At 45.8% G+C, this 17497-nt stretch overlaps 2 protein-coding genes and 1 pseudogene across 3 annotated transcripts in view; 2 read left to right on the top strand and 1 right to left on the bottom strand.

Annotated features, from left to right (window-relative positions):
- DNAJC11 (DnaJ heat shock protein family (Hsp40) member C11) overlaps positions 1-17497 on the bottom strand; it is a 71243-nt gene that overhangs the window by 26877 nt on the left and 26869 nt on the right. The window contains exons 3-4 of the mRNA XM_082833965.1: positions 16898-16971; positions 8600-8701 (exon numbers count right to left, since the gene is read on the bottom strand). Coding sequence (XP_082690091.1) covers positions 8600-8701; positions 16898-16971 — 176 coding nt within the window. The remainder of the gene's footprint in view (positions 1-8599; positions 8702-16897; positions 16972-17497) is intronic.
- On the top strand, positions 12105-12875 carry LOC309979087 (uncharacterized protein; the record flags this gene model as incomplete). The annotated part of the gene is made up of 1 exon (XM_082865692.1): positions 12105-12875. Exon 1 carries the CDS (start codon positions 12741-12743, stop codon positions 12873-12875), a length of 135 nt encoding a protein of 44 aa, XP_082721818.1. The 5' UTR covers positions 12105-12740.
- Positions 12987-13799, top strand: LOC309978621 (protein tyrosine phosphatase type IVA 1-like; annotated as a pseudogene). The gene has a single exon. The product of its transcript is annotated as a protein tyrosine phosphatase type IVA 1-like (transcript).

Raw genomic sequence — 17497 nt, 5'->3', positions numbered from 1 at the left:
CAGAACAGAGTAAACATGCAACTTAGAAGTAGTAGGAAATGTCAGAGAAAAGAGCTCAGAAGGGAGGAGTGAGGAACAGGAGTCAGGAACCCACAAGGTGGGGGTAACATTAAAAAAAAAATAAGCCTAGTAACTATCTGACTTTCTAACCTACTTACACATATTATTTAGATACACACACACACACACACACACACACACACACACACACGAAAAAAAAACTGCCACACTTTAGACTTCGAAACTAGGGGCTACTTAAAAATGATTAATACCTCACAAAGGTCTGATATGCATATTTAAAAACTAGTAGAGGACTTCCCTGGTGGTGCAGTGGTTAAGAATCCGCCTGCCAATGCAGGGGACACGGATTTGACCCCTGATCCAGAAAGATCCCACATGCCGCGGAGCAACTAAGCCCGCATGCCACAACTACTGAAGCCTGAGCGCCTAGGGCCTGTGCTCTGCCACAAGAGAAGCCACGGCAATGAGAAGCCTGCGCACCTCAACGAAGAGTAGCCCCCAACTGCCGCAACTGGAGAAAGCGCGCGCGCACCAGTGAAGCCCCAACGCAGCCAAAAAAAAAAAAAAGTTTAAAAAAAATTTTAAAAATTATTTAAAAAAAACCCCAAAAACCTAATAGACCTCTTGTGCCCATAAGTCTCAGATGTTCCTTGATCAGGAGGGCCCAACATAACCAAATGACACCATCGCCCACAGGCTGGGCCTGGAGTTGGAGAGATGGGGCCCAGCCCTTTCCTAGAGGCCATCAGATGGCATCAGCATCAAAGGCTCAGCCACTCCTGACCCAGAGGAACTCATGCCGAGACGGGAGCACTACCTGCCGGCTCAGGATCCACTCCCACACCGGCTCTGTGAACAGCCTGGATAACTTACTGGGTTGACCAAAAAGTTCCTTCGGTTTTTAAGTAAAAATAAGACACATTTTTCATTTTCACCAAGAACGTTATTGAACAACGTATTCACCGTTCTGTTCCACTACCTTCTGCCATTTTTCAGGCAACTTCATAATTCCATCTCCCCAAAACTTTTTATCTGTTTGAGCAAAGAAGTGTTCCAGGTGCCTTTTACAGTCTTCTAGGGAATTTTGTAAAGACCAAAATAAATGGAAATCCGAAAATAAATGGAAATCTGAACGTGCAATGTCTGGTGAATATGACAGAGAAATCGGAACTTCCCAGCCAAGCTTTTCTGCCTGGTCATCAAAGAAACATGCAGTCTTGCATTATCCTGATGGAAGATTATACATTTTCTGTTGACTAATTCCGGATGCTTTTTGTCAAGTGCTGCTTTCAGTTGGTCTAATTGGGAGCAGTCCTTGTCGGAATTAATCGTTTGGCTTTCCAGAAGGAGCTCATAATAAGAGGACTCCCTTCCAGTCCCACCATATACACAACATCACCTTCTTTGGATGAAGACCAGCCTTTGGTGTGGTTGGTGGTGGTCCATTTCGCTTGCCCCATGATCTCTTCTGTTCCACATTATTGCACAGTATCCACTTTTCACCGCCTGTCACAATTTGTTTTAAAAATGCAATGTTTTCGTTACATTTTAATAGAGAATCATATGCGGAAATACAATCAAGGTTTTTTTCGCTTAACTTACGTGGAACCCAAACATCAAAACAATTAACATAACCAAGCTGGTGCCAATGATTTTCAGCGCTTGATTGGGATATTTTGAGTATGTCGGCTATTTCTCATGTGGTGTGACATTGATTCTTCTCAATTAATGTCTCGATTCGATCGCTATCAACTTCAACTGGTCTAGCGACTGTGGAGCATTGTCCAGCGAGAAATCTCCAGCACAAACTTCGCAAGCCACTTATGACACATTTGATCAGTCACAGCACCTTCTCCATACACTGCACAAATCTTTTTTTTTGCATTTCAGTTGTGTTTTTACCTTTCTTGAAATAATAAAGCATAATATGCTGAAAATGTTGCTTTTTTAAATATTAAAATGGCTCCATAAAAATTCAACAATTTTGATACGTTTTTTTAAAAATGCATGCTGATATGACAGCTGTCACAATACAATCTAACAAAATTGTTTTGAATGAAGTTAAAGACAACTAAGCGCTACTAGAGCCATCTTACAGAACACCAAACGAACTTTTTGGCCAACCCAATATTTTTATCTTCATTATATACCCCACCCAGCCCACTGGCACACTGTGTGGATAAAAGTGCAGTCTCCATTAATCCCCAGCAGGCTGCCCTGTTCAATGCTCCTTATACCAAGCCCAAATCATCTTCCCGCTGTCGGCTCTGTTCCTTGTTGCTGATCTTAAGCCAGGGAGTCAATTAAAGGCCATCATTTCCCTGTCTCCCCTTCTCTCAGCCAGCACATTTATCCCTTCCACTCTAGTTTACTGGGATCTTTTAGAATCTTGGCTTTGTCCTTCCACCTTGGGTCACCTGTGAATGCGACACACACATCCTCACTGACATCATTCCCAGAAATTCTGAGTGTGTCAAGTTAGAGCCTTTCTCCCACAATGAGAAGCTTGTCACCAGGTTGGAAACGATATCTTAATCAACCCTCTGAGTAGAATCAGTTGTTCATTCGGCCAGGAATGTTCCATCCTGAATATTTTTATTTATTTTAATTTAAAAAAAAGTTGTTATTGGAGTATACTTGCTTTACAATGTTGTGTTAGTTTCTGCTGTACAGCAAAGTGAATCAGCTCTAGGTATACATATCTCCTCTCCTTTTTGGATTTCCTTCCCATCTAGGTCACCACAGACCATCAAGGAGAGTTCCCTGTGCTATACAATTGGTTCTCATTAGTTATCTATTTTATACATAGTATCAACAGTGTATATATGTCAATCCCAATCTCCCAATTCATCCCATCCCCCCATCCCCCCTTGATGTCCATATGTTTGTTCTCTACGTCTATGCCTCTATTTTTTAAAATTAATTAATTAATTAATATTTCTTTTTGGCTACGCTGGGTCTTCGTTGCTGCACGTGGGCTATCTCTAGTTGTGGCGAGTGGGGGCTACTCTTCTTGTGGTGTGCGGGTTTCTCATTGTGGTGGTTTTTCTTATTGCAGAGCACGGGCTCTAGGCACACAGGTTTCAGTAGCTGTGGCACACGGGCTCAGTAGTTGTGGCTCACGGGCTCTAGAGTGCATATGCCTCTGTTTCTGCTTTGCAAATAGATTCATCTGTACCATTTTTCTAGATCTCACATATATGCGTTACTATATGATATTTTTCTCTTTCTGACTTGCTTCACTCTGTATGACAGTCTCTACATCCATCCACATCTCTGCAAATGGCACAATTTCATTCCTTCTTATGGCTGAGTAATATTCCATTGTATATATGTACCACATCTTCTTTATCCATTCCTCTATTGATGGACATTCAGGTTGTTTCCATGTCCTGGCTATTGTAAATAGTGCTGCAATGAACATTGGAGTGCATGTATCTTTTTGAATTATGGTTTTCTCTGGGTATATGCCCAGGAGTGGGATTGCTGGGTCATATGGTAGTTCATTCTGAATATTTCTGTGTTTATATTTCTTTATCTGGCCACAAGGATAATGTGAGAAATTTCTGTCAAATGCAGTCTCGATAGTAACTATGTACTAATTGAAAATCCCACCAGAAGAGGCTATCACAGTAAGAGGCGAGGTGAAATTTGCCCTTTTTATTGCCGATGAACCCGTGGTGGCTCTTGTGAAACTGTCTCCACGGGACCGTTTTGTCTGAGATCGAAGTTGGAGCCTGTACTCTCCACTGTTACGGAGAAGCCAACTCAAATTTACCAGGGCTTCTAAGAGCGATTCGGTCCCAGCCACTCCCCCTGCCCCAGACCTCTGCCCCATGGACTTTATCCTGACACCCTGCTTATGTAAGTGGTCATGCTGGCAGTATGCGGGTGCAGCTGCGACCCACTCAAGTAGCTTCCTCTATGCCTCGCCACAGTCGGCCACCTCCCTCCTCTCCTCCAAAGACCTGCTTTCTAGCTCAGCGCTTTCCCAGACTTGGTCCCTCCTCCTTAAGGGACAACGTCCAACTTCTTCAATAGCAGCCCCTTTCTGCCACCAAGCATGACAAACATATGGGTTCCAACAGCTTTTCTTCTGCACGATTATCCTGTCAGCCCAGCCGATTCAGTTTATGACATCAGAATCACCTCCACGGAACAGACTGAAGCTCAGACGGGCTCATTCCGACGGCTATGATCATTAGCCATGGCAACCAAAACAAACCTTTTAAAAAAATCCTTTAATAATAATTGAGTAATGTACTCATACATCTTTTTTTAAAAAAATAAATTTACCTATCTTTCTATTTATTTACGGCTGTGTTGGGTCTTCATTGCTGTACGTGCGCTTTCTCTAGTTACGCCGAGTGGGGGTTACTCTTTGTTGAGGTGCGTGGGCTTCTCATCGCGGTGGCTTCTCTTGTTGCGGAGCACAGGCTCTAGGTGTGTGGGCTTCAGTAGCTGTGGCTCGCGGGCTCTAGAGCGCAGGTTCAGTAGTTGTGGCGCATGGGCTTAGTTGCTCCGCAGCATGTGGGATCTTCCCGGACCAGGGCTTGAACCCGTGTCCCCTGCACTGGCAGGTGGATTCTTAACCACTACACCACCAGGGAAGCCCTGTACTCATACATCTTCATGTAAAGATGTACTCCTACATCTTTACATCTTTTTGGGATTAATGTTACATGTCTTCCTTGATATATTATTTAACATTTTTTTCCTGATAAAGCTAAATTTTGTTTTTCAGCTATTATAGGAACCACTGATAAGATGGCCTTTCTAAAACCAGAAAGAAGGTCTTACCAGGGAGTTTATGTCAACCTCTGTAATAGCAGAAGGAGAAAGGAAAATGAATGGTCCAGGGAATACAGTAACAATCTCCACGAAACTCTTATGTAACAGCGTCCAAAAGAAACGAGTTGATACTCTCAGAGTCAGACAATGAAGCCCCCTAAACAATCCTTGACTTAATGCCCTTGCTTCCTATGGGGTCTGGACAAGCTCATTAGGAAGGCAGTGAAAAGTCCGATTCCCAAACTGGCTGCTGTCCACAGAGAGAGAAGATTTATGGGTATTAACAAAAGAAAGGAATGACAATAATCAATATGATGTGAACATGGCACAGAACGAGCCTATCGTATGATCTTAAGTCTCTAACAGGCAAGAAATAGAGGTGGATTATGCAAGTAAAACAGGGGTCTTCAAGACGCAGGGAGGAAGGCCAGGGGCATCCAGTCAAGACTCCAGTCACACACAGCCCTTGAGATGCAGACGAACCTCATCGTCTGTCTGGTCATAAACTCCCCTCACCCCCACGCTGGCTCAATGTGCAGGGCCCTGGAGGCCCCAGGGCCTCAGTAACCTGAGCTTGGTGTTTTCCAGCAGGAAATACAGACAGAGGAATTTATTCCCACGTGGCCCTAAAGACAGAAAACAGAAGCAATTAAGCTAAGGACTCTGGGGTCTGAGGATTTGACCCCAAGCACTGGGCCTCATGGCAAACCTCTCATTTCACACAGGGAGAAACTGAGCTAAGATTGGAGAAGTGGCTGGACCCGGGGTGCAGAACTGGGGCTGGGGGTGGAATCCGAAGCCAGAGCTCTTGACGCCAAGTGCAAGGTTCTCCCACGCTGCCCCCAGCATACGTGGAGCCTGCGTGCCCTGTTGGCTGGAGGGTGGGGAGGGAAAGGGGATACACACTGGAGCTGGGCACGGCACTCACTCCTTCCGGCCCCGCAGTGCTGTCCAGGGCACCTTCACGCAAGCCAAGACTCACAGGTGACTGGCCACACTGAAGCCACTGGGCCTCGGCCACAGGAGCAGGTGGATGGTATCAGCAGAGGGCCATTTCCAGAACCCAACTAACAGACCCCACCCAAACCCAGCCAGCCACCAGGGGCAGTGAACTACCCGACCAAGCCAAGCGTTTCCCACACGGTGCTGAATGAGGTGCTGAAGCAAAACTTAGTCCTTAAGCTCACCTTGGTACACGTGCCTCACCTTGGTACACGTGCCTCACCTTGGTACACGTGCCACTTTGCACTTACATAGCAGGCTTGTCTTTCCCTAATAAATTAACAGCTATTTCATATTTTTTCAATCATTTAACAACTTGGCGTGGTGGTTAGGGGACGCATCCTCATTTTCCAAATGAGAAAACTGCACATAGGTCAAAGGGTGAGCTCTGCGTCCTGTATCACTGTGTCAGAGCCAGTATTTCCAACCTACGGGTTTCCCCACTTGACCTTTTTGTCTGTTCTTGGTACACACTCCTCCTGGAAAATTCCTACCCAATGAACCCTTATTGGTGAAAATGGAAAAATACCCATGCAAGTTTCAGACAGCAGCACCACGAACGTCACCCAGTCTGTCCATCCCCTACAAGCTGTGATCCTCAGTGCAGGTCTGGGTGACAGGCCGTACCAAGCCCCAAGGTCATCAAAGGTGTCCTTCTCCCTGTGGTCTTCTTCTTTTTTAAAAAATTAATTAATTAACTTATTTATTTATTTATTTATGGCCGCGTTGGGTCTTTGTTGCTGCGCGCGGGCTTTCTCTAGTTGCGGCGAGTGGGGGCTACTCTTCGTGTGGTGTGTGGGCTTCTCACTGCGATGGCTTCTCTTGTTGCACAGCACAGGCTCTAGGCACGTGGGCTCAGTAGTTGTGGCCCACGGGCTCTAGAGCGCAGGCTCAGTAGTTGTGGCACACGGGCTTCGTTGCTCCACAGACTGTGGGATCTTCCTGGACCAGGGCTCGAACCCATGTCTGCTGCATTGGCAGGTGGATTCTTAACCACTGCGCCACCAGGGAAGACCTCCCTGTGGTCTTCTTAGAAGAGATCACCCCTTTTGTCTTAGGATGAGAACATTCTAAATCTTTCTGCTCATCTTGCAAAGCAAAAACACTCAGAAGTGGAATAAAAGATCCAGCTAAACCTCTCCTCAGAATGCCAGAGCCGGCATCTGGTTTCCGCTCAGTATTTCCGGTTAGAAAATGTCTTATTTCTTTGGCAGCACTTTCTAGAAGCAGCAAAGTATTGGGAATCATACAATATCTTGCAGGCATGTGTGAAATGGTCACAGCTGTGCTCCCTCATTTCACAGAAACATGGCCTGGGGACACATTTCCATACGATCCCAGTGAGCAATCACTGTGCACACCCAGGTGGCCCATTTTATCATGGGACACAGGGGCTCGGGCTACTGTGATGCTGTCTTTCCCCCGCATTGTTCCGAACGCAGCAAAACTTCAGCCAGCAAATCAAAGACAGCACAGCATCAGACTGCCCCTGCCAGGCTCCACCCCGGCTCCCCGACCCTGAGCCCCACATGCCAAGGCTGACCTGTACGCAGACCTCCTCCAGTGCACTGGCTGGGATACCCGAGAAGGGAACCCGTTAGCACACTTCAGGGCACCTCGAAGATTTTCAGCTCTCTCAGCATCTCACACCCCCTGACTTGGTTCAACCGGTGTTTCAAGTCTCTACCTCCACTGACCCAAAGTTAACTACATTCCTGAAGCTGTCCTCCACTAAAGGGGACGGCAGGAGGGAAGGAGAGGCGTTGGCGTTTCCAAGTATACTTTGAAATGTAGGATTCAAAGAGATGGGAGTCTTCTGAGTATCTGGACCTTTAAATGCGGTAGGGGTCTTAGAAAACTCCATTTTCTAGAACGTATTTGATCGGAAGCTCGTAACATCATGCTTCCCAGTTGTAAGCTAGCATTGGTTCTTTTTCCTTAGAAGATTTTCAGCTGCCTGCCGGGCTATCCCGGCCGCAATGACAGCGTCTGGATGCTGCGCCCCTCGTTAAACACCGTGGAACAGGAACACCGGGCCACGTGCAGTTAGCCCTTCAGCGTGACAGGCACCTCAAACTGACCGAGCTCTCTCCTTTTGCCACAGGACCGTGGCATGCACGCAGAACAATTTGCCTCCCCAACACATCCAAGCAAAAGGAGATCACACAGGACTGAAAAGTAACCTTCAGACTCAGGTGTGTCCCGGGGGTACACGACTCCAACTTCATCGGGGGCGTGACTGATGGTTAAAGGTGGTCACCCTGTCGCTGTGGAAACAGCCTGGTGGCTGCTATTCACGGCCCCGTCGTCCTGGGGCGGTGAAAGCACGCCCCTCACTTCACGCGGTCTGGCAACGCCCCCGGCCCTCTGCGCTCTCTGGCTCTCTGTCTCGTACCTGGTCTGCAGGGAATCCTGTTGCCTCAGTGCGTGGGTAGGTGGCTGTCCTTTCCTGACACAGACCTCTGATTGATTTTCGCGTGCCAAGGGCTTGGGCAGCAGGATTACAGGGAAAGGTCTCAGACAGCTAGCCTGCGTTTCCGCTCAAGAAGTCTCCCGGCTTCCGGGAGAACCAGGGGATTGGTTTTGCCTGCACTCTGGCTCATCACCAGCGGCTCTGCTGAGCGCTTTCCAGGCAGATCCTACTCTTGAGACGCAGTAAGCAAAACGCTGTTCCACCCGATTCTGTACGTTATTACGATAAAAGGCCACCAGCACTGACTATTTTAGATCTGCTGTCTGGTAATCGAGCCTTGCAACCCTTCCCTCCAGAACTGGCCCGGCTCACCTTGGGGTTGGTTCGCTGCTGCAGCCGCCTCTCTTCCCTTTCTCTCTGCAGCCGCTCAAACTCTTCTCTGATTTCGGCTGGTGTCCTCCTCCTTTCCACAACCTGCAGGCAGAATGGGGGGGAGAGTCAGCAAAGGGCCCAGAAAGCGAGGAAAGCACACAAGAGATGGCGTCATTAACCGTGTCCCGCCGTTCCTTTCCCTCAGGATGGTTAAGAGCCGCCAGTGAGACCGTGGGGATTTTCCCTTCCGACGGCCCGGCCTGGTCCCTGGTGAAGCCAGGTTCACCGTCACACCCGCTCAGTCCCAAGGTTGTGCTTTCCCTCAGCTCTTCAGAGACTGAAGCATTACTGTCTTCATTTTAGTCACTTATCTCCAAGGCTGCAGGAATCTTACAAAGAAAACATCACCTTAAGTGTCACAGTTTAGATTTCCTAATGAGCCCCAGGTAACACATGCTGAAAAGTGTCAAGATGGAGGCGAGGCCATCCACAACGGCACTGGCACGTCTCCCTCATGTGCTGGGGCCACCACCAGAGGTGCCCCTTGAGCATCCTGGACCAAGGGACCTTAAGCCATGAGGTCTGGGTGTTTCAGAATCAGGGAACTCTTCCAGTACTCAGGTGCAAATCGGCAGACCATGCTAGCCCTCGGGGATGCACAGGGATGTCAGATCTGTGAGGAGGTAAGGCATCCCACATCAGCCTTTCTGAGCTCATCACGAAAGCAAGACAGCCCAGCTGAGATTTCAAACAGGCAGGGAAGCGCCACGGGGGCCTCGGGTACCATGCCCGTGAGAGAGGAAAGCAGACCACGTCATTTCCAAGGGTCCCGAACGCTATGGCCTGTGAGAAACAGAGAGCGGGAGCGGGACAAACATGACCAAAGTCACTGGACGCATGACGGGGGGAAAAGGCCCAACAGCACTGACCCTGTATTAGTGGCAGAAATACCGCGGAGTCCTGAGGCTGCTCAGAGAACACCTACAAAGGTAGGTGAGGTGAGAAAAAGCTATCTTGGAAATCAGAAGTTTTAAAAATTATTCAAAAAAAATGCCTGCTTATAGCAAAAAGTCAAAATAGTACAGAAAGATATGAAGCAAAAAGTACAATTCCCCCTCACCCACACTCCTCCTCCTCACAGGCTAACATTTAATTTTTTATGTGTCTTCCTAAAAGCATATGTATGTATGTATATATATTACAATAAATGGGGTTTTGTGCAACTTGATTTTATTATTCAGCAATACAGAAAAATAAATACAAGAACTGGCCTATCCAAAAGAACTGAGAAATTTGTTCACTATCACTTTTAGCAAGTACGCAGAAAAAAATAACAAAAACATTTTCTCCTCTCCCATATAAATTGTTAATTACCAAAAAGGGGGAGGTGTTTCTTTTAAAGGAAGTTTTAAAATAAAAACACTTAAAATAATCCAAGAACAAACTGAAAGTCCAAATGGCACGACAATGATTGCTCTGTGACCTCACAAAAACATTCTCAGTTATATTTAACCAATGTGGCACGCTCACTCTCCTAGTTCTTATTTCGCTTCCCCAAAGTTACCCCATCTTGGGCTGATGGTGTGCTTCCTCCACGGGGCCCAGAGCAGAACAAGATTTGCTTTCAGGAATTCTAGTTGTTGGACCTTTGCAAATGACTTTCTCTCTGCCACGCTCTGTGACAGATGAAGAGGCAAATATTCCAAAGGTGTTAAGTCATCCCATTTCTAGTCGTATTTTACAGAAGTTCTGCAAACAGCTGGTACATAATCAGAGCTAACTGTAAAGTCAAAATGGCTGGTCCCTCTGAAGCCGTGAAGAACTTGGCCAGGCATCTCATTCTAGCTCCCACAGGCCCTGATGGCCTTTACTATTTATACTTCCTTTACACAGGGTACATCACGGTGGAGAATGGAAGAAAGCTAAGCCAGCTGCAAGTCACTTTTTCTCCCTTCGGTAACCCTCAGACATTTGCACCCCAAAACTGCATCATTACAGTTGGAAAGTACTAGACATTTTCTTTTTTTTTAATTTAATTTTTTTATACAGTAGGTTATTAGTTATCCATTTTATACACATCAGTGTATGTATGTCAATCCCAATCTCCCAATTCATCACACCCCCACCCCCATCCCCCTGCCGCTTTCCCCCCTTGGTGTCCATATGTTTTTTCTCTACTTCTGTGTCTCAATTTCTGCTCTGCAAACCGGTTCATCTGTACCATTTTCTAGGTTCCACATATATGCGATAATATACGATATTTGTTTTTCTCTTTCTGACTTACTTCACTCTGTATGACAGTCTCTAGATTCATCCACGTCTCTACAAATGACCCAATTTCATTCCTTTTTATGGCCGAGTAATATTCCATTGTATATATGTACCACAACTTCTTTATCCATTCATCTGTTGATGGGCATTTAGGTTGCTTCTATGACCTGGCTATTGTAAATAGTGCTGCAATGAACATTGGGGTGCATGTGTCTTTTTGAATTATGGTTTTCTCTGGGTATATGCCCAGTAGTGGGATTGCTGGGTCATATGTTAATTCTATTTTTAGTTTTCTAAGTAACCTCCATACTGTTCTCCATAGTGGCTGTATCAATTTACATTCCCACCAACAGTGCAAGAGGGTTCCCTTTTCTCCACACCCTCTCCAGCATTTATTGTTTGTAGATTTTCTGATGATGCCCATTCTAACTGGTGTGAGGGGATACCTCATTGTAGTTTTGATTTGCATTTCTCTAATAATTAGTGATGTTGAGCAGCTTTTCATGCGCCTCTTGGCCATCTGTATGTCTCCTTTGGAGAAATGTCTATTTAGGTCTTCTGCCCATTTTTGGATTGGGTTGTTTGTTTCCTTAATATTGAGCTGCATGAGATGTTTATATATTTTGGACATTAATCCTTTGTCCGTTGATTCGTTTGCAAATATTTTCTCCCATTCTGAGGGTTGTCTTTTCGTCTTGTTTATGGTTTCCTTTGCTGTGCAAAAGCTTTTAAGTTTCATGAGGTCCCATTTGTTTGTTTTTATTTCCATTACTCTAGGAGATGGATCAAAAAATATCTTGCTGTGATTTATGTCAAAGAGTGTTCTTCCTATGTTTCCCTCTAAGAGTTTTATAGTGCCCGGTCTTACATTTAGGTCTCTAATCCACTTTATTTTTGTGTATGGTATTAGGGAGTGTTTTCATTTCATTCTTTTACGTGTAGCTGTCCAGTTTTCCCAGCACCACTTATTGAAGAGACCGTCTTTTCTCCATTGTATATCCTTGCCTCCTTTGTCATAGATTAGTTGACCATAGACATTTTCAATGTTTTCCGTCAACAGAGTGTATCATATGCCACCCATGTATCCATATACCTGTACTGTGCACCTTGATCATTTACCAACTAGGTCTACCCTGTGCTAGTCAGGGTGACTTATTCTGTAGATGAGGCCTCTGTAGAGAGACCTGTAAAACCAGGTGGCACAGTGGGAAGAGGACAGAGACCTAGGCTCTCCAATACCACCTGAAACTCCCGGGAGACCTCAGGTGAGTCACTTCACTCTCTAAGCTTCAGTTTCCTCCTATAAATGAGGGGGATTAAAACTACACGATTCCTGAGGTGCTGTCTGGTTTGAAAATTCTATGATTCTAGTGAGTCAATTTTTTATTTTGGAATAATTTTAGAAAATTATTTAGAACTTTAGAGAAGTTACAAAGATAGTACAGAAAGTTCTCGACTACCCTTCACCAAGCCTCCCTCAAATGTTAACGTCTAACAGAACCATGGAACAAACATCTGTCAAATCTAGTAAACCAAGATTAGTACATTACCACTAACTAAACCCAGACTTCTGGGATTCCACGAGTCTTTCCGCGAACGTCGCTGTTATGCCCTAGGATCTGATCCAGGACCCAGGACCCAGGATTGTATTTAGTCACATGTCTTGTTAGTCTCCTCCCAGCTGTGGGAGTTTCTGTCTTCGTTTTCATGACCTTGACCATATTACAGCTCTTAATGCAGGGTGACTTTCCTAGACACTATAAGAATGATGTCAGGCAGATAGAGTCCGGTTCCCCCGCCGTGGCCCGCAAAGTTGCCGCCCCTGCCCTGCCGCCGCTGCCCATGTCACCGCTGCCTCGGGACCGGCTGTATGATTAGGCCACAATCTTCAATGAGTAGACATATTCCTCAGTTCTGTGGTGTTCTTGGTCACACATTTATGGAGTTTCTGAAGGGCGGTGGAGATTACTGCCAGGCACAGCACGACCTCTATGCAGACAAGTGAACTGTAGAACTTCATTACTACTCCACCAAGAAGCCCCCATAAGCGTGGTGAACCTGGACACAGAAGTGTTGAATTGAAATCCACAGAGCATTTCTTACAAGAGTTCTGACCTAGATGGGGTAAACCTCAGTGCACTTCCTTTCTCTTGCCTCCGTATTACTGCATTGAAGAATTGCTGCTTCTTGTCAGGAGGTTCATTTCATTTCCCATTACTCCCAACTTCATACTCAAAAGCACTGAGAATTTCAAGTGGAGTATATTGAAGTAGACTCAGATTCTTTGCACCATTTCTGTATTCAATTTTTAAAATTCTTTCATAACCCTACTGAGTGTTTTTTAACTAAATTAACATGGATCAAATGAACCGCCCAGCTCCTGTGGAAATCACTTACGAGAACATGAGATTTCTTATGACACACAATCCAACTAATGCGACCTTAAACAAATTTATAGAGGAACTTAAGAAGTATGGAGTTATCACAATAGTAAGAGTATGTGAAGCAACTTATGACACTACTCTTGTGGAGAAAGAAGGCATCCATGTTCTCGACTGGCCTTTTGATGACGGCGCACCACCATCTAACCAGATTGTTGATGATTGGTTAAGTGAAAATTAAGTTTTGTGAAGACCCTGGTTGTTGCAATTGCTGTTCATTGTGTTGCAGGCCTTGGGAGACCTCCAGTGCTTATCGCCCTAGCGTTAATTGAAGGTGGAATAAAATATGAAGATGCAGTACAGTTCGTAAGACAAAAGCGGCATGGAGCTTTTAACAGCAAGCTTTTGTATTCGGAGAAGTATTGTCCTAAAATGCGGCTGCACTCTAAAGATTCCAATGGTCATAGAAACAGCTGTTGCATTCAGTAAAACCGGGATGCCTGATGCTAGCGCTTGGAAGTGGAACCTAGACAGGACAGAATTTGTTGTACATGTCACTCAGCACGTTGGCTTGGTGAAGTCTGATGAAGCTTCCACAGGAGTGATGAAAAGCAGTTTTACCAGGCCACAAAGCTGGCAGAATTGCAACCTCTATGTTTGGGTTATGATCAACCTACTTGGACACTTAGCAAAGGATTCTTGCTGTTCAGCATTTAAAATGTGCTTATCGTTTGTACCGACTGACCTTTCCTGGGGGGAAAAAAAAAAAGAATGATGTCAAAGAGGCAGGGAAAAGTGAGATATGGATAAAGGTAAAGGACTGCAGACAAAAACTAAAGTGTGGATGATCCGGGCCAAAGGCTGCTCCTCTAAATGTAATCTGACGTCTGCAAGCCCCCTCCGACTTGTATGGTTTTCCACTCCACTTGCCAGCTGTTACCAGACTCAATACCGTCTGAACATTCACAGCTCAAAGCTGGATTTTTGCCATTCTGAAGAGGCCAACTTCATTTGAAACATGGGTATCTGCACAAACACTGCGACTTTAAGAACTCAAATGGCTGGTGTTACGAGCTGGGAATGGTTGCATCTCACTCCTTTGGAATCCTGCCAGAGCATGACGAGGTCCCTTGAAGGTTAAAAAAAAGAGAATAGACAAAGACTAAAAACCTACCTAGTGCCTGAAAACAGGGTCAACATTTGATGCAACCTATAAACGCTCAATTTCATCCCCAGCCTCCACCAGCAGAAAGCGGATGATGCCAGAGCTGGGACAGGAGTGACTGCCACATCTGTGGCTGCTTTGGCATTTTGGGCTTAAAGGCGTCCCAAACACTACGGGCTTTGCCCATGTCCTCCATCCCTCCCTGACTACCCGTGGGTTTAGACTGACAGACACATGGCAGACGGACACCGGTCAGTAGTCTAAAAATACTAGCAACAACGTGAAGGGAACACAGCCTCCTCCCTGGGGTGGAGGCTGTGACTGAAATGGGAGAACCCTCATACTGAGAAAGCCACCAGCTGCAGAATTCCTCAAGGGAACGGTGACGCCAGCTCCATAAAGCGCTCGAGTTCAGCGAGACTCTTCCTTCATGGTATGAACAGCGGGCTCAGTTTTCCTACTATACGTTAGGCACCCATACATCTCTTCTCAGTAAGTATCTGAGGAGGTACCTTCCTGTAGTTTTCCTTCAAGGCATTTTTATCATCAGTGAACGCTTAGTATTGAGGCAAAAAAAAAAAAAAAAAGCCAATTCTGATCGATGAGAACTTGATTCCCTTAAAGTTATCTACTAAAAAATATGAATATAAAAGCGTATCCAGTCACTGTCTATAACTGCTTGCATACTTTTATAATCACGACAGTGTGTATGGTTTTTCTCTGTTTCTAATGGGGAGATAATTTGGTTTGGTGATAGGAAACCACGCGATATTCTGCCAGGAAGACGTCACCCCGCTGCTCCACTGAGTGGGAATAATGCTGCTGGAAATGAACCCTAGACTCTGAGGAGGGGATACACAAGAGAGGCCTGCAGCTTTTCAGTGGCCCTGACTGCTGCCGTGAAGAACTGCAACCAACCCACGGCTTCAAAACACAAGGGCGCTTTAACCTGGGGCATGAGGAGAAACTTAGTAAATTCAACAGGATTCTACTTTCTTTTTTTGATGAAAAAAATTCTAAGCCACTAGACCCAACACTTTGCTACCATGAACTAATGTGACATGACGCACTGCTATTTCCACTGAGCCAAAGGCCAGAAGCCAAACGCCCGCTGGGAGCCAGGCGGGGCGTGGGATGGGTGGAGGGAGTGGCAGGGGCTGGGGCAAACTGGGCAGCACGGTCCAGTCCCACGGCAGGGGCTCCTCAGACCTGGGTGACTGTTGCCTCAGAGGGGAACTTAGGCACAGCGTTACCAGGTCTTCTGATTTTTCCAAAGAAGGTAAGAGACTGGATTTTCCTGCAAAGCCTCCTAAGTTTCAAATGTCAGCAACCACAATTCACTCTGTGGGCAACCAAAACATGGCTATAGGTTGGAAATGGCCCATAAGCCACCAATAGCAAGCAGTGGTGAAAACGGCAACAGAATCCCATTTCACTTCTGTTCCAGTCCGTATCCAAAGGCCTTTAGAAGGTTTTCACCCTAAAATTAGAATAGACAGTCATGCATGCGTGAGAGCAAATACCAAAAGAACTTCAAGGGAAAGCTTACATGACGATGAAAAAATAACTCAATGATAGTTAATTTAACGTTAACAGCCTACCAGAATTTCCTGGGCATCAGAACCGAGTTTCTGTAATGAAATTAAGTAATAACACCTATATGTTCTTACAGCAATACAGAGGTTTACAACAAATTTTCATATTAATTTTTCTACTTGATCCACATATCACTATTTTTTAGGTTATAACACGGAAGTACAAAGCAGTCAAACGACTTGCCCAAGGCTCTAAGACTACTCAGTGGCAGAGTGAAAGAAAACGGAACCTTCCGAATTTTAGTGATAGTCCCACATGGTATGGCTGTCCAGGTAACCTATTTCATAGATACTTGCTATTTATTTTGTTTTACTCACTATATTTATAACATTCTAATAGTACAGCCCATTAGAGGTGAAAGGGTCATTATAGACAATTTAATCTAGTAGTTCTCAACTTTTCCGTGCTTCCATTTTGTTCACACGCACAACACAGCACCAACAAACACTTCCTAGATTCAGCTGTAACCTCGGGTAGAAAGAGGGGCTCAGGGCCGTGGAGGGTGGAAGGAAGTATACGTGTGAAAGGAGGGTATGTGTAGGAACTGTGCCCTTTCAGAAACCATCTACCATCACCCCCTGAGCGGCCTGCTCCCTCCCCTGGGTTAAACCTCACTGGCCTAGACCATCCCTCTTACTATTCACCTGATGGGTTAGGAAACGGAGGACAAGTTGGATGACTAACTGTCCCAAGTTCACAGAGTTACAAAGTGGCAAAGCCAAGTGTAGAACCCAATTCCTTAAACCAAGATATAAAGGCGAGAAGAGGACTCTGATGTCTTCAAATATTCTCAAAGGCATCACTGCAGGGTGCGGGATTTGGGGGTTGTTGTTCTGTAGCTGTTGAGTGACGTTCCTGGGACACCAGACACAAAGCTTCTCTTACCTCCCATCCTTCCATTTCCAGTCCTCTCTTGCCATAGATATCGTAGATGGCCCTGGTTTGGGGGTCACTGAGCACTGCAAGTTAAAAACCAAACATGTTTACAAAGCACAAAATTCACCTTTCAGTCCTGACCACAATACCACCAGGCAAGGCCACCTCTTTTTGTTCTTCTCTTTCCAGCCACAATCTTCCCAGAGACCCCATCATGCCCAATGTGTCTTTCCTCCTAATTGCTCCCTAGATCCAAGCGAGGACATGTTTAAAGGTGGCTACAACGAGAAACACTGGATTTTTCATGTCCAAGCTACTCTTCGCTTCGTTGTGAGGTGCACTGACCCTGCATCTCTAAAGGACAGTTGTTTTGTTTTGTTTTGTTTTTGTTTTTATTTTTTTTTCCCGGTACGCGGGCCTCTCACTGCTGTGGCCTCTCCCGTTGCGGAGCACAGGCTCCGGATGCGCAGGCTCAGTGGCCACGGCTCACGGGCCAAGCCGCTCCACGGCACGTGGGATCTTCCCGGACCGGGGCACGAACCCGTGTCCCCCGCCATCGGCAGGCGGACTCCCAACCACTGCGCCACCAGGGAAGCCCAAGGACAGTTG

This window comes from Leucopleurus acutus, assembly GCF_964270905.1.
Source record: "Leucopleurus acutus genome assembly, chromosome: 2".
NCBI lineage: Eukaryota > Metazoa > Chordata > Mammalia > Artiodactyla > Delphinidae > Leucopleurus > Leucopleurus acutus.
Note: the sequence above shows the minus strand (reverse complement) of the source record. Positions and strands in the feature narration are given on the sequence as shown.